At 45.6% G+C, this 25,462-nt stretch overlaps 1 protein-coding gene across 1 annotated transcript in view; it reads left to right on the top strand.

The window, feature by feature from the left end:
* The window catches only part of BMERB1 (bMERB domain containing 1), an 87,078-nt gene that overhangs the window by 34,242 nt on the left and 27,374 nt on the right, over window positions 1-25,462 (top strand). The window contains exon 2 of the mRNA XM_016159680.2: window positions 16,161-16,284. Coding sequence (XP_016015166.1) covers window positions 16,161-16,284 — 124 coding nt within the window. The remainder of the gene's footprint in view (window positions 1-16,160; window positions 16,285-25,462) is intronic.

Here is a 25,462-nt window from a genome sequence, read left to right as displayed (position 1 = left end):
CTGGAAGGGTTTCTATTCCCCTAAGAGTTCACACAAAAGTTCTGGGCCTGATTACTTGTGTTTTATCATCGGGCCCCATACCCACCTGAACCAGCCCCAGCGGCTGGGGAAACGGAATGCCGCACCTCGGCGAGGTCAGCCCCATGATCCCCAAGACCTGGGAGTGGTGCCCACATTGGTGCCCCAGTAGAAATAGGGGTCTTATTACCAAAGAAGGGTGAATAGATTCTGGGAGGCAGAATCGGCAAGTGTCCACTCCATGTGGAGGACATCACACTGTGCCATTTAGAATCTAAATGCCCTGAAAGAAATGAGTGGAGGAGCTGCCAGGAGCAGGAAATTGCCACTCACACCCCCTGTTCTGGAAGGAATCGCTTACCTTCCCTTTGGCAAAATTCTCTTTGCAGGTTCCAGGTTCTCTTGGAGCAGACCCGGGCTTGGCAAACCCAGAGCTGCAGAATGTTTTATTGTTTTTTTCTTTTTCCATGCAATTAGGTGGCTTGGACTCAGAGCACTCCATTGATTGAAATTCTGTTTAAGGGAAGCTGTGACTTGAATAGCTAACGGCCTGGCTCAGCCATTCACCCCCTGGGTAAAGGCAGACAGAGCCCAACCTTCCAGCTGGGTTCGAAATAGCTGATTCCAAATGTGGGCTTTCCATGATTTCTAGTGGAGTTCTCTAAGCTCAGTGAGTATTGTCGACAGTTTACTCTGCTCCTTCCCATACCACAGAATCTAGCTTTTTCTACCTTTCCCAAAATATAATCGTCCACCTTAAGTTTGTCCCATGGTATGCTTCATTCCGATTCTGTTTTCCTTTTATTTTCAGTGACCCTTTCCAGATTTAGTATCTTCCCCGACCTGCCCCATCCTCTGCCAAACCAAGACAGTGGCCCTCAGTTACCTGCCCTCACTTTAAGAGTTGTCAAGCAGGTGCGGGGGAGGAAAAATAATCTTTTTCTTCTACCTACCTTAGGCTCTCTGGCTGGGGCTCTGTAAACTAGACTAACAAAAGACGGATTAATAAGAGAGAGTAATAAGGGGGAGAGAGAGAGAGAGAGAGAGAGAGAGAGAGAGAGAGAGAGAGAGAGAGAGAGAGGAAGAGAGAAAGAGAGAAAGTTTATTAACTTGTGCTTCGCACCTGTAGGTGGGAGCATTCAGCGATGAGTAACTCGTAAGGTGTTTAGAACTTGGGCTTGCATAGCATCTTAACAAAAGAACAATAAATTTTCAGAGACGTGACAGGACAAAGGAAAAGGACATTGGGTTTCTTATGGGAAGGAAAATATATGAGGGGAAACTAATGGAAGGGCTAGTTAGTAAATTTGTTGTGTGGATTCCTCCGGTGCTCTCTTCAGGTTAAGGACCTCTCTTGTTTCTGGTGATTAACTAACGTCTTCCTGGTAGAGAGGGGAAGGGAGACAGCTTTATAAGTTTATGCCTTGCTTTTAGGCAAATCGGGAGAGTGTACAGAGCTTTCGCTGTATTTTTTTTCAGTTGCCTTCAGCTCAAAATAATTCCTATGCCAAAGTGGCATATTTGGGGGTAGCATATTCTGTTATCCTTGACTGGGTAGCCCCAGGACATTCTCTCGGGTTTAATGAGGTCTGGGCTGGTATTTCAGACCCCCCCAGCCTTGTGTGCCTGGGTGCATATGCCTCCTTGTGACACCCCAGGCCCTTTGGCCCCGTCTGTGGGAACAGGAAGGCCGCCCACCTCAGGACTGTCCCACCCTGTGCAAAGATCCACGGAGAGTGGGAGCTTCAGAGACAGCTGTGCCTAAGTCGGAAGAAGTGGCAAGCATCTGCATTACTGCGATAGTGCATATACTGATTGCATTTATTTTATTTCATTGCATTTATTGATCGCTTGCTATGACCATGCCCCGAACTAAGCACTTTGGACACATTAGGATGCATTTAATCCTTCAACAACTTTCTGGAGCAGTAGCAAGAGGCTGGTCTTCCTACTGCTCTACTTGCTCCCATAAGAGTGCACCCTCGCATGGGAGACAGGGACTTAAAAACACCATCAGACCTCATTGCACCAGTGCCTAAAATTCTTACGTGGGTCAACCACTGGGATTTTCCAGTTTTTTTCGCCACAGCCTATGGGCTTTCTATCATTTGGCCCCTTCCTGTCTCTGTCCTGTGACACTCCTCTTTTCTCTGTTCCTTCCACCCACGGCAACCTTCTTTCTGTTCTTGAACGTGACGCTTGTACCATCTCAACTGCCTTTGCAATTCCACCTGCCTGTAGCATTCTCTCCTTCCTTTTTTCCCAAGCCTGCTCCTTTGGGTCATTCGGTGTCAGCTCAAACGTCACTTTCCCAGAGAGCTGTCTTCCCTGACCCACTGTCTGAAGGAGTCACCTATCAATTCCTTTCCAACCCATAAGCACATTTTACTCTCTGCTCAGCCTTTCGAATTAAAGGACACGATTCGTTTATCTTTTTACCTGCCTCCCATCTTCCCCACTAAGATAGCTGTTTCATGCCTGTATGCCCAGCTCCTAGAACATTGCCTGACATATGGTAGTTATGTCGAATAAACGAAGAGTCCTTTTCATTTATTTGCCCAGGGCCCCACAGAGAAATGACCATCCAACGGGCCAGAGCCCTGAGCATTCAGAAGAGATGAGGAAAGACTGTGAATCAGTGCCTACAAAAAGGATCCCAGCTGTCTGAATCTTTGCCGAGCATTTGTGCCCAGTTTTTTTTTTGTTTGTCTGTTTGTGTTTGTTCTTTGGCATCTTCAGCTTTTTTGAAGCCAGGTTGACCTTGGGACTTGAGCACTCCGATTCTGCATCTCTTGCAGGATTGCTGGGGACCGGGTCCGAGCCACGTGCTCACTTCTAGCTTGGACACACACTGAAGTTCTGGGTTTTTGCTCCACGGGCATGGGATCCCCTTCATCTTTTAGTGTGGGAGTATATATATTTTTCTAATTGTAAAAAAAATACCATGCTCTGCCCTGAAGACAGTATTCGTTAACTTCCCACTCTGTAAGTGTGGGCTCTGCTCAGTGACTTCCTTCCCACGAGGACAAAATGGGAAGGCAGAGCGGGGAGAGTGACCGACTCTTCAGGGGGGAAACTTGACAAACAGTGCTCAGCCAGGTGATCCAGATCAACACCAACAGTGACAGGTCATCTTTACTGTATGCGCCCTTGATAGAAAGTAAATGATGAGGAGGACACTCTCCCTCTGTGGTCGTCCTCCCGAAAACCCACAACCCCAGTGTAATCATCAGAAAAGCATCAGACAAATCCCAATTAAAGGGCACTCCAAAAAAAAAAAAAAAAGAAAAAGAAAAGAAAAGAAACCTGACGAGCACTCCTCAAAACTGTCAAGGTCATCATCAAACACAAGGACAGTCTGAGAAACTCATCTCCAACAGGAGCCTAAGGAGACATGATGACTAAATGTCTGGATGGGATCCCAGAACAAAAGACTTTAAGTAGAAACCAAGGAAATGTGCACAAAGTGTGGACTTTAGTTAACTTAACAAAATCTCTGAGTATTTCTAGTCCTAACAGTTTTAACTTTGTGATTGATCTCTCTGTTTGGGGCTCTCACGATGGACTTTCAATTCAGCATCTTCATTTCTACTTTTGTCTTTCTTCTCGGGCCATGATCTGGCTTCCTAGCTTGCAGTCTTTGTTGGCGAACATTGAACGTGACCCCACCCATGCTTGCAGATAGCCCATGCCCAGGCTTCCCTGGCAGGTTTTTCTCTGACCCATAAGCATCCCAAAGCACACCCCAAACCAGCCCCGTTTATCCCATGCTATTTCCCAGTCTCAAACTTCCTGAATAAAAACAATATTCTCCAAGCAGTTTATCTCCTCAGTTAAGTTTCCAGCCAGTAAGGGATGAAATGAGCCACATGATTTCCATGCTAAGCAGTTTCTAAAAACTGAAATATTACTTCAGACAGTCCCAATTTATTTTCCTTTAGATTCCAATCATTTTAGCCCCACCAAGCGTGGTTTTGAGCAGCACCATCTGGTTCTCTGTCCACTCTTGCATGACCTGGGTCCTTTGCTTAATTCTGAATTGGTTTGTGAATTGGAAGTGTTAGAGAGTCTTAGTAAAAATGCATGAATCACAGCTCAGGATAGATTCATAATTGTCTATATTCATGAAGCCTGAGATTGCAGGGCTAGAGGATATTTTTTTTTTTTTTTAAAAAAAGAACCTTGAATAATAGAATGAACCCGCAGGAGTACTGAAAATCCTTTGTTGCTTATGCAGTTTAAATTGGAAGATTACCATATTGTTATTACAGGGTTATCAATTTCCGCAGTTTTAATTCAGCATCTCTAACAATTGCCTCCAAGTTAGGAAGAATACTTTATTGTCTGGTATGGTCTCAAAGGGCCTCATCAACCAATCTGAGCCCTTCCGCTTGGGGTTTGGGAGAAATATGACAGAGGTTTGGTGACTCACTGACGGTCGCTTAGAAGTGTTGGAGTGAGGATGCCAAGTAATGAAAAATGACATTGCAGATTGTTAAACAAATTGCCGGAACTCACGTGTCACCCCCCTTCGAAGCCCCAGCTTGGAGGTCACACACACGAGTCAATGAAAACCTTTCTGGGGACCCCCACGGGGATGCAGTCCCAGTCTGTGCTGCAGTCGTGGGAACATCCCCAGCGGGGATGAACCTTGGGTAGGTTTTTCGAAATCGCCAAAGGTCATTTTGAGCCAAGGTGTGCAAATACAGCAAATCAAATTATGCGAATATACAAAAAAGGGAATATCGACATGCTACACTGCTTTTCCCGAATGGCTCATAAACTGTTTTGAAAACATTTGTCAAAGAAGAGTTTGTTTATTAATACCTAGGCTTATTTCAGAAAGGATTTAATAGTCATATAAGAGTCTAAGAAAAGTTTTAAAACCCTCGAGGAATGTAGGTATTATTAGAAGTATAAAGCATTTCAAGACGACTCCTTCAAGGATAATATTCTAGAATATTTGTTTAAAAATGTTATTACCATTACCTTAATAGCAAACCTCCTCCTTTGCTTCCCTCCCCATCAGACCTATGTTGGTTTTGTGAGTGGTGGGGGTGGGCCAGATGATCTTGGTGCTTCCCATTCTCCTGGAGAAGGCGTGGGGTGGGACGGTGTATGAGGTCGGGTATCCTGGGGAGGGAGGTAACGTTAGGGCAGGGGCTCACCAGGGGCGGGTCCATACTGTCCTCCACTCTCCACTCGTGGTGGAGGTCTGAGGTTTGGCTGCTTTCACTTTCGATGGTTGCGGTGATGGTGACGATGATTGTGTGGGTGATGGTAATGAGGGTGGTGGTGATGATGGCGATGGCGAGGATGATAATCGACACTCACCAAGGTTTCACTCTGTCTTTATGTAACAGCCTTACATACAATCTCTCACCACAACCAATGAGTAGTTTCTATTATTATCCCCACGTAATAGTTGATAGATACTGAGGGAGGCGAAGGTTTCATAACCCACTTACCAACTATACAAATAGTTATCATGGAGTGAAGAAATATGGCAAATGAGGATTAGCAGACCTACTTTATAAGTGAGAAAAGAGACGCTTGGAGGATTTCGACAACTTCTGGGGGCACAAGCCATCGGAGGGCAGAGCCAACATTCCAACCTGAGTCATGCTGTCAGCCTGGCGGAGCTGGGTGGTGGGGGCAGTGCCCAGTGAGCAGGACAGCAGTCACAATGCCTGGTTGTCCCACGTCCTTCAGGGATCTAGGTCCCTCCTTATGGACTATAGATACTGCCCTCGAGGGTGATAACGACTCCACAATAGGACCCTTCACAGTAGGTCTATTTGGCCTTCTCTATTACGTGGACTGTGATAGGCTGAATAATGCCCCCACTCCCAAAAGATGTCCACACCTTAATCCATGGGTCCTGTGACTATGGTACCCTATACGGCAAACAAGAATTAAGGTGTTCCAGAAGCACACCGGGAAAAGTGGGTCTAAACCCGTGATTCTCAACCAGGGAATTTTGTCCTCCAGGATATACATGCAAATGTGTGAAGTCATTTGGGGTTGGTGAGAGGATGCTACCAACATCTAGTGAGTGTTGCTAAACATCTTGCAATGCACAGGACAGCCCCTACAGGAAAGAATGAGCTGGCCCCAAATGTCAGCAGTGCCCAGGGTGAGAAACTCAGGTTGGAATGAAGTGCTCAGAGGCTGCTGAGCAGAAGAGAAATAAAACTTCTTGCTTCAGCTTTGGTTCTTGAGCTCTGAGAATGAGCCTTTAGATGGTCTCACATCCTACTTCCTTACCCGCCCCCCCCCCACCACCACCAATTTATAGATAAGGAAATTGAGGTTTAGAGAAGTCAAGTCATTTGTCCAAGGTCAGCCGTTAGAAGAGCCAGGATTTAAACCCAAGTCGGCCCTACTCCAGCACCTGTCTTAACCCTGATGCCGATTGTGCATTCTCCTAATTCCTTTTGTGACCTTGGACAAGTCAGGTGTGGCAGAGAAAACAGGAACTCAGAGAAGCTAGACGATGTGCCCAAAGTCACATTAGAGAATAATGACCGTGGCCAAGATTTGGAGGCAAGTCAGTTTCCTCAGGTGCAAAACCTTACGGGGTTGATTGTGAAAATAAAGAGACATTACATATGGGGAAACGCTGGGCTGCAGGAGGTGTGATTACTCACAGGGCCCAGTGGCACCCACCTTCACGAGGCGGGCCAGGGGAACAGAGCAGCCAGGAGCCGCTAAATTAAAAGCAGTTCCTTCATCTTCTTGGGGGAAATGATGACTCATTAAAAGCAACCGGCCGTTTCCCATTATATTCAAGTTATAGAGAGAAGGCGAAGTGTGTGATATATCCCATAATAAGATGTTTGGGGGTTGAAATGAGCCTCTTTACTGCGTGAATGATTGATGACAATAAAAGGCTGGGGTGTCACCAGGAACCTTTGAAATGCATCAGAATATCCGCCCCCCGCCCCCAAAAGTAACTGGAGTTCAGGTCTATTTCCCTAGTAATTTAAACAAACAGTTGGGTTGATACCAGAAAGACACACATGTGCCCACTCAGGGTGGTGGACCAAGGGCCTAGTTCCCTGACGGAGGGCTGCTAAGGCCCACTTGGACCCTCCGTTCAGGGCAGGCATGGGTCTGTCAGAGTTGGAAGACTGCCATCTTACTGAGAGGGACAGAGGAATGGCCCAAATGACCAGAGGTCTGTTGTTCTCATCACACAGTTGGTGGTAGAGCCTGGACTTGAACTGGAATCTGTCCAAATCTAGCATCAAGGGTAAGCTGCTGGTGAGCCAGTGACTACCACAGAGCATATGAAGCAATCTTACCCTCCGACATGTAAGCCCCTTGCCAGAAGGTCAACTTGACAAGGGCAAAGATTTTGTCTGTTTTGTTCCATCTCCATTGCTTAGAGCACTGTCTGGTATGAAGCAGGTTTTCAGAGCATAATTATCAAACAAATAAGAGCAAACATTACAGAGAGAGAGAGAGAGAGATGGAGAGAACTTTCTGCGTGCCTGGCACTTACATAAATTACCTGAGAAATGTGTATGATCATCCCATGTTGCACCATGATGCAGATGAAGAAACTGAGGCCCAGAGTCATCAACTTATGAGACCCAGGTCAGCATGAGAGCCAACCCCTGAGACCCCAAAATCCATGCCCGTAACCATCCCCTTCATTTGTCCTCTTTAAGGGCTGACCTGGTTCCCGTGGTGCCCGCACACACCAACTCTTTTCCTTTTATCTTTTTTTCCCCCTTTATTGGAAATCTGTCTTGAATAGGTAACACCTGCCATGGTAAAATGTCAGACGATATAGCTAGTAGTACTGCATCAACATCAGCATCTCGGTGATGGCGGCAATGGTAGGGAGTAAGCAAAGGGTGTATGGGAGATCTCTGTAGAACCTTTGGAACTTTTCTATGACTCTAAGATTATTCCAAAATAAAAAGTTTATTAAAGAATTTAAACAATCGAAAAGGACATAGAGGTGGAAGGTGATTCTTCCCAACACCGATGCCCCCAGTTCTCCACATGCTCCAAGGCACCCACGATGCCCTTTATCTCTAAGGATGCTGGACACCTAATAAATGTTTGTGAGACTGAAGTGAATAGGTCCATCTTTGATTAATTGCCTCTGTGATGTGAGTGGGATTGAAATGATGACTCAGAATGGCTGATTCAATTTTGGGTGAAGAACTTAACAAATGGTTGAGAACTGTCCTTCAGGCCTGAGTTCTCATTTCGTTTCCAATGAGAACTCAAGAGTTCGGGTCCACTGCTGTTTGCCCAGGGACCTCGGACCTACATCCTGTCATGTCATTCCACGTCCTGTCCCACATGCATATGAGGCTGACCTAAAGAACCTCTAAGACCCTTCTAACCCAAATGGCTAGAATTCCATTTTCTCTTTTACCAATTATCAACATTTTTTTTTTCAAAAAATTCATTTTATTAGTTTCAAGTATACAGTACATTGGTTAGACATTTATATAGTTTATAAAACAACCCCCCTGTTGCTCTTTCTCTCCTCTGTCTCTATACCTAGCCATTACATTAATGCTGACTGCATTCCCTATGCCATTCTGTGACCATCTATCAACCCTTATTTGTACTTCTTTAACCTGTCACCCCATTCTCCTAGCCTCCCAAACCCCCTGTCCTCTGGCTGTCACCAGATTGTCCTCTATATTTGTGAGTCTGTTTTTGATTAGTTTGTTCTTTTTGTTCCTTAGATCCCACATATAAGTGAAATCATATGGTGTTTATCATTGTCTGTCTAACTCATTTCACTCAGCATAATAACCTCTAGGTCCATCCATGTCGTTGCAAATGGTAGGATTTCATTTTTTTTTTGTAATGGCTGAGTAATATTCTATTGTATGTATGAACCATAACTTCTTTATCCAGTTGTCTGTTGATGGGAATTTAGGTTGCTTCTATATCTTGGCTATTGTGAATTGAGCTGCCATGAATATAGGGGTGCATAGATCTTTAGGAATTATTGTTTTGGTTTTCTTTGGATAAATACCCATAAGTGCAATTGCTGGGTCAAAGGGTGGCTCCATTTTTAAATTTTCGAGCAACCTCCAGCCTGTTCTCCATAGTGGCTGTACCAATTCGTAATCCTACCAACGATGTATGAGCATTCCCTTTTCTCCACATCCTTGCCAACACTTGCTGTTCTTTGATTTATTGATGATAGCCAATTATCAACCTTTATGATTATTAAAGAAGAAAGCCTCAACTTGGTTTGTCTTTAATGTCTCTCTAGTACTTGCTAACTGTCTAGTACTTGCTAACCTACCTCGTCAAGAAAGAAAAATTAGGCTTCAGTCTGAGATTTGAGCAGGCTACAGTATTTAGCCAGAATTTGATAACATCACTTTGTTTCCATTGTATTTATTTTTATGGCTATTTTCTAATTGTGCCAAGTGATAGTGACTCATTATTTATGGATATGAAATAAAATTTCCTTCAAGGAGTTTATTTGAATTTTTTTTTTTTTAAAGTCAACCGGCTGCAACAAAATACCATAGCCTGATTTAAACAACAGACATTTATATCTCACAGCTCTAGAGGCTGAGAAGTTCACGACCAAAGTGCTGGCGGACCCAGTGTTTGATGAGCACCCTCTTCCTGGTTTGTAGATGCCCCTTTCTTGTGTGTTCTTACGTGGTGGAGGGCAGAGAGAGGAAGCAGACTCTTAAGTCCCTTCCTCCTTTTGGGGACCTCCACCCTCATGACCTCGTCTAACCCTAATTACCTCTCCAGGGCCCCGCTTCTAAGTACCATCACATTGGGGGATAGCGTTTCAACTTATGAATGTGAGGTGGGGGCACAGCAGCACGCAGTCCATGATGCTTGGCCTGTGGCTGCAGCGACTGGAGTTCTGGAGATGCTGTTCTGTAGCCCTTTGACCTCTAGCATGGACTCTGGAATAGTGTAGACTTGAGTCTGAGCCCCAGCTCTGCCACTCGTTGGTTGAACGCTTTTGGCCAGTCATCACTTATGATCTCTCAGAACTCCATCTATAAAGGGTGATATTAATGATGCTTACCTGCCGAGGTACTTTCAGCGTATGAGACAGTGCTCGGCTCGCAGTAAATGCCTAATATGGGTGAGATCTGGAGTGTATACAAGGTGTATAAAGTTATAAAGCAGAAAAAAAAGTAGGAATTTTCCTAGGGGACCCTGGGCTTAAATCCCTACTGTGACCCATGGTTGGAGAAGACAGATTAGAGAAGGCTTGCTCATCTCTGGTCCCAGCAGTTTTACCCTGCTCACTTAAATTACGAGTTTCTAGGCGATTGCCAGCCCTCATTCACATCACTGCTGCCACCACCCTTGTCCCTGGGCAGCTTTAAATTTTAGAGATAAGTGACTAATGCTGTCGGCACATCCCAGTCATACCCGGTGCTCGGCTCCTGTTTGCTGGTGCTCTGGTGCTCATGAGGCGTGCATCGTTCCAGTCTGGCATTTGGGGATAAAAAGATGGATTTAGCTGCTTCTTCCCCCAGAGGTGACTCAGCTCCTGGAAGCTCAGTGACTGCCATGGCAGTCGGAGCCCCGGGGACTTCTGTGCCTTAGCGCTTCACTCTGTCTCTGCCTAGAATATGCAGTAAAACCTCATAGAGACTGCCCTGTCTAGCCAGCCTGAAATGCTGTCTGTCTCCTTCCAGGATTTGTCCCCCTCACAGACACATTCATTGTCAGCTGGTGGATACTTGCCTTCCAGCTGGAAAATGTTGTTGTGAAGGTTCCCATCATGCTACTTCTATCACACAAATTCACACTGAAAAGAAACCCACCGTGTGTATTAATCATTTATGCACGTCCCGTGCCAATGTTTCTCAGAGTCTGGTCTGAAGACATCCCGCACAGAGGTCCACACGGGCAGAGACAGAGAATCTACCTTTTTGACATGCTCCCCTGATAATCACCATACCCACCAATGCTTGAGGGCAGCTACTGCTCTCCATGTACCTATTACAAGAGAATATACTCAGTTCTCTGTGTTGGTGAGATGATGATGGGAGGTCATGATGCTTACCTGCCGATGGTTGATGACAACGAGGGCTTTGGAGTGGGACGGATCTGGGTGTTAAATCTCAACCTCATCACTTACTCCTATTCCTGAACCTCGATTTGCTCATCTGTCCAACGGGGTTGCTACCAGTATTTACCACTCAGGGCTGTTTTGAGATGAAATCCTGGCATGTGATAAATGCTCAATAAATGTTAGCTATTATTGTTACTGAGTAAACCTTTTCTCATTTTTATTTTTTCTACCTTTAAACTGGAGAAATCATAGCATCCACCATCTAGGGCAGGGGTTGGCAAACTTTTTCTGTAAAGGGCCACGGGGTAAATATTTGAGGTTTTGTGGACCATATGGTCTCCTCAATTCGGCTGCTATAGTACGAAAACAGCCATAAATAACCTATGAATGAATGAGCATGGCCAGTGTTCCAGTAAAACTTCACTTACGAAATCAGGCATTGGGGCCAGATTTGTCTCCTGGCTGTAGCTTGCTAACCCCTGACCTTGGGTATTATAAAGATTAAGTGAGATGCAGCTTATAACGAGCCTAGCACAGTGCCTGGCACAGAGAGCTCACTACAAGAATGGATTCTAATTAATTCATATCAGATCTGAGGTCTAGTCTTCATTCTTTTCTCCAAGGGTAAGGAAAGCATTTGTGAGCAAGACTTTTTGACGGGGGTATCAGCCCCTTTCTCGGCCTAAAATCCAAGCTAAATGTTCATCTTAGCATGCCAACCCATGAGATGTGATTAATTCTCTTTACCGCACAGTTCGCCCTAGGGTGTTCTGCCATGTTCAGCATCTGTCTCATGGAAATCAGGTTGCCCATCTGAACCTTTATGTGAGAAACTCATTTATATCTGCAGGGTGAGTAACTATGAGCTTTCGCATCCACACAGGCGTTTAACCCTCACCTCGAGGCGATAGAATGTCTGGGAGAGGAGGCAGGGATGGGGACAGAGAGAGGGAGAGAAACCTGGGTTTGAATTCTGTCTCTGCAATGTTCCAGTTATGTGATGTTGGGTAAGTCATTTTCCTTCTCTCGGCCTCAGATTCACCATGTGTAGAATAGAGAGATTAAATGAGGTAACACATATAAAGCCCCTAGCACGGTGTAACGCATGGTAGCTATTGAACTCCATTTTGCAAACAAAAAAGTGATGCTAAGTGATAAGGGGTTTATTCAGGGTCATACAGCTGGTGATTGGCCTCGGACCAAGCTGATTGTCACCATGTCCTAGCCGCTGGCGGCTTCATGGGACTTTTGCTGCTTCCGGCCAGGGCTGTTCTCCATGTCCAGGGACTAAAAGTCTCAGAGAGTCTGACATTGTGGTCAGGGAGTTTGCAAGCCTGTGACCATTCATCACTGTAGCAGCTTAAATCGTGTTCTCCTAAGGTTCGGATCCTCCCAGAACCTCAGAACACGACCTCATTTGGAAATAGGGTCTTCGCAGAGGTAATTAACATAAAGATCAGAACAAGATCATTTTGGATTAGGGTTGGCCCTAAATCCAACAAGATGGAAAAGAACAGAGCCACAGGGAAGAAGGCCACGGGGAAAAGGAGGCAGAGGTTGGAGCCATGCTGCCATAAGCCGAGGGTTGCCAAGAGCCCCCAGGATCTGGGCGAGGCATGGGAGGGTCCTCCCCCAGAGCTTTTGCAGAGAGCGAAGCCCTGCTGACACCTCGATTTGGGACGTCTGGCCTCCAGAAGTGTGAAAGAAGAAATTCCTGTTGTTTTAAGCCATCGGTTTGTGGCGATTTGTTACTGCAGCCCCAGGAAACACAGACAGTGTCCTTGACTCTAAGATATTAGTGAATAGGGTTGTTGGACTCAAGGCGCAGGCATCCGAGGCAAAGAGTGTGCATTGTGGAGGCACACGTGGGCTCGGCTTTGAGTTTTTGTTTCTTTATTTGGGGGGCGGAGGGGGGGGGAAGAGAGAGAGAGAGAGAGAGAGAGAGAGAGAATGGGAATATTGCAATCCTGCTTCCTGCTGGCTTGTGGTGAGGACAAAGAGATGTCATGGCAGAGAAGGCTCAGTGGTGGTAACGCGGGCAGTCGTAGGCATGCATTGAACCTGATGTGCCTTGGTTAAATTCAGTCCTCAGAGCTGCCCCAGGTGGCTGGGTCTCTGAGTACCCTCACATTACAGAGGAGGAAACTGAGTCATGAGAGACTAACTAAGTCTCCAAGGCCAGACAGCTAGTGAGGGGCAGAGCTGCTCCTCAAACCCCAGCATTTGTTTACAGACTATCCCCCCCCACACCTCCCAACCCCAGGTCACCACAACCCTCTATGGCCTTGTGGCCAGAATTGGTGCTCATTGAAGTCAGTCCTCTAGCCTGGTTGGAGCCAAGCACGCAGTAACGCTCAATTAATATTAATATTTTAATCTTGTTTCTCCTTCCTTCCCTCCTTCCTCAAGTCAGGCCTTTGATTGGTGAAGAGGAGGCAGGTAATTTTGGCTTATGGAATGGATGTATTAGAGGGTTGGAGATTGAAGGGTATGGCAATTTACCAAAAATCCAACTCCTAGTGAAGAACTCGGGGTCAGGAGCTTCCCACAAATAATAAAGCCATCGTGTGGGCTCCTGGGAGTGGGCACTATTTCGAGATCCCAGCAGGTAGGACCTGACTTAAGGGAAGTCTGCAAATCACAGTACCTGGGCAGGTGTGCTGGGCCTGGGCTCCAGGTTGTAGAAGGGAGGCAGGTAGAGAGAAGGCAGCTTTCCAAATCATGGGCTTGGAAGTAAGGAAAAAGACATGCCAGGTAGCAGAACCCAGGGGCTGGGCGTGAAAAGCGTTAGCGGACGTAGGTGATATGATGTCGGCCTCACGGCAGAACAAGAACATCTCCGCCTCTGCATCTCCTTCTCCTGCTGGGAAAGGACTTAGAATATCGCATCCTTTTCAACGCGGGCATTCCCTCTGCAAATGTGGCCCAAAGATTTACATGCACGCAGAGATCTCGCTTTGAGAATGCTCATCGCAGAGCTGTTCATTGTGGGGGACGTGGAAAACAATCTAAATGTCGGGGGGCTGATGAAATGATTCATAGGACAGCCACGAATAGAACACTACACAGCCCTTCACACTGCTGCCAGAGAAGAACATCCAAGGTCGTGTGAAAATGCTCACGGTATGTTGTTAAGCGAAAGAAGCAGGTAATGAAGTATGACACCCTAACTTTATACAGTAGGGTATAACTTTATACAGTTGGGTTACTGTCATAAAACCAGACCTATATAATGGCGAACTTATATGTATGTAATTGTATATGTGTGTATGTGCGTGTATAGATATATGCACGGATTATGCATATATTAACTTTTTTAGCTACTTGTGTTTCGGCATCCATGTTTTCAGACCCTAAAAAAGTATCTGTGTGTATTCACTGCTTGTTGCAAGTTTGTACCCTTAAACAACATCAGTTTTATCTGCAATCCCTCCCCTGGTAACCATCTCTGTTTTGTATGAGGTTGACTTTTTTTTGAATCCACATATAAGTGAGATCACACAGTACTTGTCTTTCTTCGTCTGGTTTAGCATAATGTGATCAAGGTCTATGCATGTTGTCACAAATGGCAGGATATCTTCCCTTCTCATGGCTAAATAATATTCGTGTGTGTGTGTGCGTGTGTGTATGTGTGTATATATATCACAATTTAAAAATCTATTGATGCACTTATGTGCGTTTAGGTTGTTTCCATATCTTGGCTATCGTGAATAATGCTGTAATAAACATGGGAATGCATATATTTACAATGCCATGTCAAATATATTAAAAATGTTTGTGTATGTGCATATATGTGGATAATAAACATGTATTACCCTATATATGCACACCATATATATAATATATAATTACGTAAATTTATATATATATGAAGAATGCACACCAAAATGTTAATGGAGCATATGTGGTAATATGTACACACACAAATATATACGTACATGCATACTGTTAACGGATTGCATGTTTATGTTCCTCCCACATTTATATGTTAAAGCCCTAACACCCTATATGGCTGACTTGGAAATAGGGACTTTAAGGAAGTAATCGAGGTTAAATGAGAACCTAAGGGTGAGACTTTATAGAATTAGTGTTCTTACAGGAGATACTGGAGAGCTAGCTCGCTTGCATACTCACTGTCTCTTAATCTCTCTCTCTCTTTCCCCCTGTGTGTGTGTGTGTGTGTGTGTGTGTGTACAAAGAAGAGGCCGTGTGATCACAGGACAAAAGTTTGCTGTCAACAAGCCAGGAGGAGAGCTCTTACCAGGAACGGACCCCGTCCGATCTTATCTGAGCCTTTCGGTCTCCAGAACTGTGCGAAAATAAATGTCTGTTGTTTAAGCCGCTGAGCCTCTGGTATTTTGTTATGGTGGCCCAAGTGAACTAAAGCACATGCATATATACATACATATGTTCAAAGATATGTAGTGTCTTTATATACATATGATAACGTATGTGTAGTAGTCTATATAGTTTTTTAATATATGGTTCTGTATGCACAGCAACATATATAACTCTATCTACAAATATAAGACCAGAAGAATGCCTGTCAAAATGTGTATAGTGGTTCTCTCTGAGCAGTGTGGTCACGGATGACCTTTTGTCCTTTTTTGCTTCTCTGTATTATCTGGATTTTCTACAACACACTTATATTATTTCATATTACTATTACATTACTTGGTATTCCTATAAGATGATAATCGGTAGTACTACTGTAAAGTCATTATTATAAAACTTTCTGCTGCCTAAAGTTGGACTTGGTCTTGGAGGCTGGGACAGGGCAAAACGATTGTGGTCCAGGGGAGCAGAAGCTCAGGAACCCGGACCAAGCAGGGCCTGTCCAGGCCACATCTATGACCTTGAACAGGTTTGCTGAGCCCACCTGAGCCTCCTCTTGCCCTCACAACAGGGTTCCCATGGGGAACGTGCTTTCCAGTCTCCACAGGACCGTCTCACAAACAGTCGCTTGCAGTGCAGACTGAGATCCGTGCGCCTTTGCCACGTGCGAAGGTCGCTGGATCAAGTCCGTCCTGGAACGAGAGGAGTGCACACCGGTGCGGCACCGGATTCTTGACACCTACGTTTCCTCTCTCCCACACAGATCAGCTGGACATCATCTCCATGGCGGAGACAACCATGATGCCCGAGGAGATCGAGCTGGAGATGGCGAAAATCCAGCGTCTCCGTGAAGTTTTGGTGCGACGGGAGTCCGAGCTCAGGTTTATGTGAGTGTCTGGGGGAAGCAGCTGAGAAAAGGAAGGGGTGTTCAAGGGAAGGGTGCTAGAGACCCTAACATTCACTGTTTATTACCGCATGCCGGGATAAAAGTATTAGGTACAATAAAAAAAACAAAATCTCATTTGATTCTCACTACTGCCAGAGAAGTAGATATCATAATCTTGTGTTTTAAACAAGACCCTGAAGTTGGGATTAAATTCAGGACAGTCCGACTCCAAAGCCCAAGCTCCTTCTATGTTATTTGTTGAAAAGAGAAATGAAACGAGAGAGAGAGAGAGAGAGAGAGAGAGAGAGAGAGAGAGAGAGACGGGCCAGAGGTGGTGCCCTGTGCTGGCGTCATTAATGGCACGCACTCTGGGTTCAGATAGGCCTGAAATAAAAAAAAGAAAAAAGCTAGATGACCTTGAGCAGGTTACTTAGTCTTTCTGAGCTTCGGGTCTCTTTGTTTGTAAAATGGGGGAAAATAATAATAATACATCTGTCCTGGGATCATGAGCAGCTTCCGAGTCACGTGATGTAAAAGTCCATTGTCTACAGAGTGCAGCATATCTGAGGAATTATAGGCAGTCTTTCGAGAGAAACTTTAATTTTAAAATTTGAGCTCTGGCAGAGTAATATCGAGAGTTTAGAAGCAGAACGAAAAACAGAGGGTTAAGAGGCAGCTTTTCTGGGAATTCCCTACACTGCCTGTCGGCGCCTGATACAACCTCCTCCACACAGCAGCAACAACATCCCACCTTCTGTGAGCTGCTAAGCGCCTCTCGCCCATTCTCTTAACTCCATAGGCTGGTCCTGGGATAATCCCATTATGCAGATGAGGAGCCGGAGGCTCAGAGAAGCTCAGATAACACAGATAGGCAAGCTCAGGGCCTCCCAGCTACTAAATAGGTGAGTTAGGCTTCAGATCTTGCTCTTCCAGCTTTCAGAACCCCTATTCTCATGACGACATTGTACACATGACCTTCTCTCTTGCCCCATGAGATGGACTACAATATTAATAGCTGCCCTGTGTGTAGCTTTCTGCATGGGCTGGATGGACCCTGTGCTAAAGGCACATGCACAATCCCTTCTCGCAGGAGCCCTCAGAGGAAGGTTCTAGAACATCCTCACTTTACAGATAAGAAACGTTCTCCTGTTCACCGGGGAATCAGAGAGACTAAAATGTGAGTGTTTGGAAGCAATCCCTCCCTCCCCATGTTTTTTTGTTTTATTTTGTTTTCGTTTTTCCAAAGAACTCCAAGGATTAGTTTTGTGGGAGAAGCGTCAGCTCAGGATTGGACAGGTTGACTCTGAGATGTCTCAGGGTCGCCCAGGTTGAGAGGAGCGGCAGGAAGTTCTGTGTCTGAATGCGAAGTGTAGGGGAAGCCGCTGCCCCAGACATAGAGACTTGGGGCTCATTGCATATTGGGTACAAGGAATAGGTACAGTCAATAGGTACAATCCTCCCACATAAGTGAGCAGACAAAAACAGCAGCGCCTCAGCATAGGATCCGGAGAATGCCAAAATCTCCATGCTGCTCCTCTGTATGGATTTATGGATGGAGTCGGGTGAAATGGGAAAGCCAACTCTCAAAGTTTTGGTAAAAAAACATGGAATAACTAAGAGTTCAGTGGCAACAAGAAGGCTTGGGATTATCACGGTTTATAAATAATACCCGCTATATACATGAAAATCAAGTGTCTTCCTCCTCCATTCTGCCTTTTGTTCTAATTCGTAGAAGTGGCTTCCGTTAATAGTATTAGTTTTGATTAAGTCTGGTGGATAGTTTTCTGGCTATTCTTCTGTGTCTTAACATATAAACGTTAGTCAGATGTCTTAACTCCCCCTTATTAAAGATGATTAAATCAGTGCCTGGGTCTTACTTTTGCATCTGTTTTCTATTTTTCTATTTCCACTTTTCACTGTCTGTGTTCTCAAAGAGTATAGCACGTATCGTATTCAGTTCTAAAACTATTATTGAGCTACCGTTCTTATCCGTAGCTTATTTCTAACATTAAGAACACATCAGTGGCATTTACAATACCCTCCCTGTGTTTTGAAAGGAAGGAAGACAGAGAGAGAACATGAGTTCTGCTTTAAGGCACAGAAGACTGTGGGCTCGAGAGGGGCCAGAGGTTGCTTTTTCTGCCACAGGAACAAAGGCTGTCTCTTTGCATGCGCTGACCTTTGCATCACGTGCGTGCGTGTGTGCATATGGGCATGCATGCATTATCCTCAGCATCTGGCACATAGCAAGTGCTCACTGATTGACAAGGATGTGCAACATGTTCGCTCTAGCTCTTGGGCAAGCACTTCACTAAGCTCTTGACTTGTGACCTCCCTGAATTTCCTTGTCACGCCGTGAGTCTGACCGCTTAGGGGAAAATGCCAACAGTAAACACTGGAATAAATAAAATTATCTGAAGGATACAGAAGGATGTCAGTGTCGTCAGGATACAGAGTGGGGCTCAGAGACGTGTTCCATGGAAGGAGACAGCTTCTAGGCCCCCGGGAGCCTCACCAGCAGCCTGCAGACAGCAGTGGTTGATGATGACAGTTCTCCCAGGCCCAGCTTGGTACAGAAAGAAGCCTTGCCCCAAGGTGCACCCACCTTGTCAATCTCAGAGGTGCATGATGGGCTCTGAGATGGCCAGGGTAGAGATCACGGCCCATTCAGACCTGGACAAAAGCCTCATCCGCCATCCTTGGCCTCTCAGGCAGCAGGCCATGTGTGGACTATTCTTGAATTCAGGTTCCTGGCTATTTCTCAGAGCCAGGCCCTCGCATGGCTGTAGAGCTTATTGTGCAGGTGTGTCCTATTCTTGCTTATATTTTAAAAAAGAGGAGATTAGAGGTTAAGAAATTTGCCCGAGATTGCCATAGCTAACAAGTAGCCAAGCTAGGATGCAGTTTGGCTTGAGTATTTATTAAATGAGTAGATGAGAGGAGGAAGAAAAAAATGGAAGGAAGGGGGGAGGGGAGGAAGATGGAAGGAAGGAGGAGAAGGAAGGAAGCTCTGAATATATCTATCAAGACAATTTCTTAAAGAGTATAAGCTTCATAATGGCAGGAATCATCCATACCCCAGCACCTTAAACAGTGCCTGGCATATCTTAGGTAATTAATATTTGTTGTGTGCAATAAATTATTCTTTCACACTCCATTCTTACCCAACAACTTCTCTTCTCTCTCTCTCTTTCTGTCTCCCTCTCTCTCTCTACACACACACACACACACACACACACACACACACACACACACACACGAGACCCTTGGCATAGGGTAAGAAGGAAACAGATTTTCAGACCATGCTAAGCATTCACTGGCTCAGGCGAGGAAACTCTGAGTGACAGGAATGTGGCAGCCCTTGGCTGAAACAATCCCAGCAACTATAGCTGTAATAATCGGGATAAGATTGGTTTTGTCACACCTGCTCTGAAGTAATCAAGTTAATACCCATCAGCTCCCACGGAGATCGTGTGAGTCAGACGGTATTTCATGGTCCAGGGTGTCTTCTCATATTCACGGTCTCCTGCTGCGTTGACTCTTCTAAGAGCAGGTGTGATGGCTGCGGCCCCAACACCCCCAACGGGGAGCATTATTCTTTCATGGGTTTCCTTTTCTCATCTTGACCTTTCTGCTAGTTCGCCCTGTCCTCTTGACAAGATGGTGAGGGAGCAGAAGAGAGTGATTTTCCCATTCACAGGCAACTAGTGTGAACGCATGAGAAGTAGACCCAGGGGTCATCTTAGCTCTCCCCTGTGCTCGGTCTGTGACCTTGGACACATGGCAGAGCGCTACGAACTGCTGTTTACCAAGGGCACCGAGATGCCACACACACATGACACAGGAATTGTGTGCATTGGCTCACTTAGTTTATTAAATCATCAGAAGAAGCCTGATGTGTGGGTTCTATCCCTTCTACGTTACGGATGAGAAAACTGACATTAGAGAGGCAGAAGAACTTGTTCGGGGTCACCAACTGGTATGAGGCAGAGCCAGGATTTAAAACGGAGGTGTCTGTCCTGGAGGCAGCGTCTTTCACCCTAAGCTAGTTTACTATCTTTGTTCCCAAAACAAGGACCTGTTTTCTCAGCTCTTCTAGATTGTAAAGACAAACTCCTGGTTGGATTCCCGTGGTCCCACGTTGGATTTCGTCTTGTAGACCATCTCGAATTAAATGTAGTAGAAACAGAAAAGGTTCTGCTGGGTTGGGTCTTGGGGTTTTCTGTCTTCTTTCTCTAGAGATAAATGATTTATCTGGAGCCTAAAATGCTGAGCTCCATCTTGGAAAGTTAAGGTTTGCAAGTCAACCTGCTGAGAATTTGCTCTAGTGTCCAATTTCTGTAAGAGTCCTTAGGGACCATGACAGTCAGTGGTCCTGAGCCCTTACCGCGGGCCCAGCCTTGTGCTAAGCCCATCACGCACATGATTATATAATGTACCAACAGTGCTTACTAACGAAAGGATGAATCAGGAGCGCCCCCAGCATACCTGCCCTGAATGAGGCCACGAGGTCAGGTTCAGAGAAGGATGACGAGGGACCCTGGAAGACACACGTCCCCGCTGTGCACACCCAGTGCACCCGCTCTCATTGTCTACCCCTGGCATATAGAGATCTCCCTCTTGAACTGTGGTAATTTTATGAGCTTCATTTGAACGAGTCATTACCCCCCCTCAGTGTCACGAAGCCGCCTCTGCAATAGGCATCAAATGTCCGTGAGATAAAGCTTACCAGCTCCTTTGTTCTATCCTTGACCCTCCCCGATGCCCACCTCCTGGTCCCTCCTGCTGCCGCCCCATCCTGTCCTTTGGAGGCTGTCAACAACCTCAGACTCATTTTCTCACCCTAATTCCAGCAGTGAATCACACCGTTAAGCTCTTCCTAACTCCTCCTGCAGTTGCCGGCCTCAGCTCTTCCGCACCCTCTGTACACCCCGGTCCTGCTGTTCATCTGGGTTTCAGATAATTAGAGATCTGAACGGTGATGGGGGTGGGGGTGGGGGGAGGTTGGTTATCTTCATTTAACACCCGCTTGCCAGATTTTCATAAAAGAGATAGCGTGCTCTGTCTCTCAGTTTGCTCTGGGCAGTGGTGGCTTTTAATGAGCGAGAGTTGGAACGAGCAGGCAGGGGAGGCGGGTGTGAGGAGGATAGCTTTCAGGAGCACAACCCTTGAGTTCTAACGTTCCCAGGCCCTGGGTCCGGACCATGGTGACCTCATTTTATTAAGAAGTACCATATGTGGTGAAGAGGTCAGGCCCTTGAACCTGACAGAGATTCTGGGTGGAGTGGTTGAAAGTGCCTGAGCCGTCAAAAGCAGCATTTTGAATACTTGCTATGCTGGGCAGTGGCCTAAGTGTTTTACGTACAGTGATTCATCGAATACGACAACCACGTAGGCAGCCAATACACTTACAGATGAGGAAACAGAGGCAGAGAGAGGTCAAGTAACTTGCCCAGGGTTGAACAGGTCCCGTTAAATAGCAGGCAGTGATGTAAACCAGGTATTCTGGGTCCAGAGTCCATGATGTCAGCCGTCATGCGACAGGGTCTGTCAATTCGTTTCAAAGCCCAACCCTACTTCATACCAACTGTGTGGCCTGCAGGGGGTCTTTCGTCCTGTTCTATCCTCAGTTTCCCCCACCTGTATGATGGGACAGCGACGTTTCCCTGGGAGTGTCGTAGCAAGGGATGAAAAGAGAGGACATATGTGAAAGTGGGCGGCTCTTTCGAGGAAGTAAGCAAAATCGAAATCCACTTCCCTCCTTTAACTGTTAACAGTGTGCTGTGCGGGAGAGGAGGGAATCAGGAAGGCTTGGTCACCTCCAGAGAAAGCCCAGAAGGTGCTCCTCTCCATGAGAAGCTGGGGAGTGGCTCTCAACCATCAAGTCTGGCTCTACCCTGGGGCCTTGACTTTTACTATTGTTAATTATTATTATAAAAAAATTTATATACCTGCATTTTTCTTTTCCCTCCAACGAGGTGATAATTCTGAAGCCTGTTAGGAAAAGCTTCAAGCCCAGGGCAAAACGAAGCAAGTGTGTTTATGTAACTTGACACATCTCAGCGGTATTCGGGAGTTCGGCGTCACTCCGGTTGTACTCTGGGTTTTAAATAGCATCTCCTAAGAACAGGTCATTGTCACCAGAGCCACTGCACATATGAGGTGGGAAGAGATGCCTTCATTTGAAGAAAATGTAAAAAGCGCTTTGTCTTGGACAAAATATGCAACGTATTTGAAGAATTGGGGAGGAGGGGTGGAAGGGAGGGAGGAGGCCTCAAGGGAAGAGGAAAGGGGTGGAGAGACTAGAGAGAGCAGAGAGGATGGAGAATGTTCCCGGTGAGGCCTCTGGCTGCGAGGACCCTCCTGAATTCCTAAGCATACTGGGATGAGGGTGAGGATTTGGGGTGATCAAATAAATGTTGAAGAAAGACATGTCTCCCACTGGACCAGCATCTGCTGCTCCAAGATGCCTTTCTCAATCAGAGCAAGCTTCAGGAGAGAAAATCTTCTCCCCGGAGCTCTGTCTTACCATAAATTTATTTCATTCTCTTGGCTCCAAGGATCTGCTCTGAAACTGTTGCATTCCAGTGAGCTGGAAGGGAAATCATCATATGAACTCTTGTGATGGTTAATGTTATGTGTCAACTTGACTGGGCCATGAGGTGCTCAGACATTTGGCCAACCATTATTCTGGGTGAGTCCGTGAGGGTGTTTCTGGATGGGATTAACACTCGGGTCTGTAGACTGAGAAGAGCAGATTTCTCTCCCCACTGTAGCTGGGCCTCATCCGATCAGTTGAAAGCCTGAATAGAACAAAAGGGCTGAGTGAGAGGGAACTTTGCCTGCTTAACTGCATGAGCAGGGGCATCGATCTTTTCCTGCCTTTGGACTTGAACTGAAAAATCAAACTCTTCTTGAGTCTCGAGCCTGCCGGCTTTTGGTCCGGAATGTACACCGCACTCCCTCCTGCATCTCTAGCTTGCCAACTGTAGATCTTGGGATGTCTCCTTAATCCTATGAGTCAGCTCCTGATAATAAATCTCTTCATATATTTAGGAATCCTCTTAGTTCTGTTTCTCCGGAGAACTCTGACTAATACAGCCCTGTTTATTCCCAGAAATTTCTGTCTGAATACTTTATCTGGCTAGCACAGACCTAGGGGGTTGAAGGAGACTGATAAAGAGGGCAGGGAATTGGCTCACTGCTTTGGAAAAACAGTTGGGCACTTTATTACCTAGTAACGATGAACATGCACTTCCTATTCAACCAACGCTTTTTCTCCTGGGCATTTTTCCTCAAGCTGGTCTATATAATTGGGTAGGTACCAGCCTCATGTGGCTATTTCAATTTCAATTAATTAAAATTAAATAAAATTTAAAATGCAGGCCTAGCCACATTTCTAATGCTCATTAGTCAGCTGTGGTTAGTGGGGATCCACTGGAAAGCAAACGTTTTGGTAGGACATATCCACCATCACAGAAAGTTCTATTGGGCAGCACTGCTCCCAAAATTTTCACACATCAGGAGGCACATTCCAAAATGTTCGTAACAGCCTTGTTTGTAAGACCAAAAAACTGGAAACTCAAAGGTTTATCAGCAATAGAAAAGGACAAACCAGCTGTGCTCTAATCACACTCTGGAGTACTATACAACAGCGAAAAAAGAATAGGCCACGAGCATTAACACCAGTAAATCTCAAAAACAAGATGTTGCGCAAAAGATTTATGTGAAGGTCAAAATTTGTAAAACTAACAAATACAATATCCAGGCATTCATACAGTATCTGTCTTGTTGAACACAAACATATTTTAAAGGGAAAAATGCTAAGAAGTAGCAGTGGGTAGAGAGTATGATTTTCTGATGCCTTCACTGAAATGTCTCAGTCAGGGCCCACCTGGATAACCCAGGATAACCACCCATCCTCAAGATCCTTAATTTAATCACATCTGCAAAGTCCCTCATGCCATGTAAGGGACGAGATGTAGATATTTTTGAGAAACGTTATTCAGCCGACCACATTAGGTGACTATGGCAATTCGCTGAAGCACTAAGCCTAGAGACGGACTCCTGGTGACAAGTGACAGAGATGGCCACCGCAAGGCTGAGCAGAGGGGAAGGCAACGCATCCTGTGTGGAGAACATGCATTGCTTCATCTTCCGCTGAGTTGAGTTGTCATTATTCTTTGTACATTGGCCTGACAGTGAAGGGTTTTCCCATATATATATATTTTTTGTTTCCGGAAAATTGCCGATTTGAGTGGCAGCAGAGGTTGAGAAGAGCTTGTCCTTATCGCTTGCTGGTCTCACTTGATGGCTCAGCTCTTTGCTCTGCGTCTAGTCTAGTCCAGAATCAGATAAAGCTTGCCAGGCCTTCATTTCCACATTCCTCTTCAGATAAGACCCAGCTCTCTCTGGATATTTCTGGGACAGGGTGCTCAAAGAGAAATGGAAGGGGGGAAAAATCCAAACAGTTTTGCCAGATATGCCTTGGGGTTTTGGTTTTATACAAACATGGCTGGCCCTAGTCGCTCATTAGGACAATACCTTTATTTACCCCTTTAACTGTATTGAATAGGCTGCTATTCGCTGAGTGATCAGTTACATAGATCTTTTCTTCCTGGAATTCTGGCCCACTCTTGATCCTCTGTCCTCAGCTCCCTATAATCCTCAGGGGTTTTGAATTAGATTAGGTCAATCTAAGACACTCCTGACTGGGGTTCTGCCAAAAGATGTCCTAGTCTTTGATGGGGTTACTTTCTGATAAAAAGAGAAACCTTCACTTGCTCCACATTAGATTACACTTAGATTTGAATTCTAGCTCTGCCATATCCAGGCTGTGTAATCTCAGACAAATACCTAAACCTCTCTGAGCCTCAATTGCCTCATCTTTCAAATGAGAGAGCATCCAATATCTCAAAGAGAAGTTATGTGGAGTAAAAGAGATCATGTATCTTAAGCGCCCAGCCCAGTGCCTACCACAATGTAAAGTGCTCATTAAACATTGCTTTCCTTCAGAAAGAAATCGAGTTTGGAAGTTAACAGATGCATTTGTAAAAGCGGACATTGGGCCCAGGCTCTTGGATTTTGGTAGTAGGTTATTTTGAAGAGGGGCACAGGCGAAGGGAGGAGATTGGAGAGTGGAGCGAAGGTCTCAGCCATGACAAGGAGGTAAGTCAGGA

The sequence above is a fragment of the Rousettus aegyptiacus genome, unplaced genomic scaffold (assembly GCF_014176215.1).
Source record: "Rousettus aegyptiacus isolate mRouAeg1 unplaced genomic scaffold, mRouAeg1.p scaffold_m13_p_8, whole genome shotgun sequence".
Taxonomy (NCBI): Eukaryota; Metazoa; Chordata; class Mammalia; order Chiroptera; family Pteropodidae; genus Rousettus; species Rousettus aegyptiacus.
The sequence above is the reverse complement of the archived record's forward strand: the minus strand, read 5'-3'. Positions and strand labels throughout refer to the sequence as shown.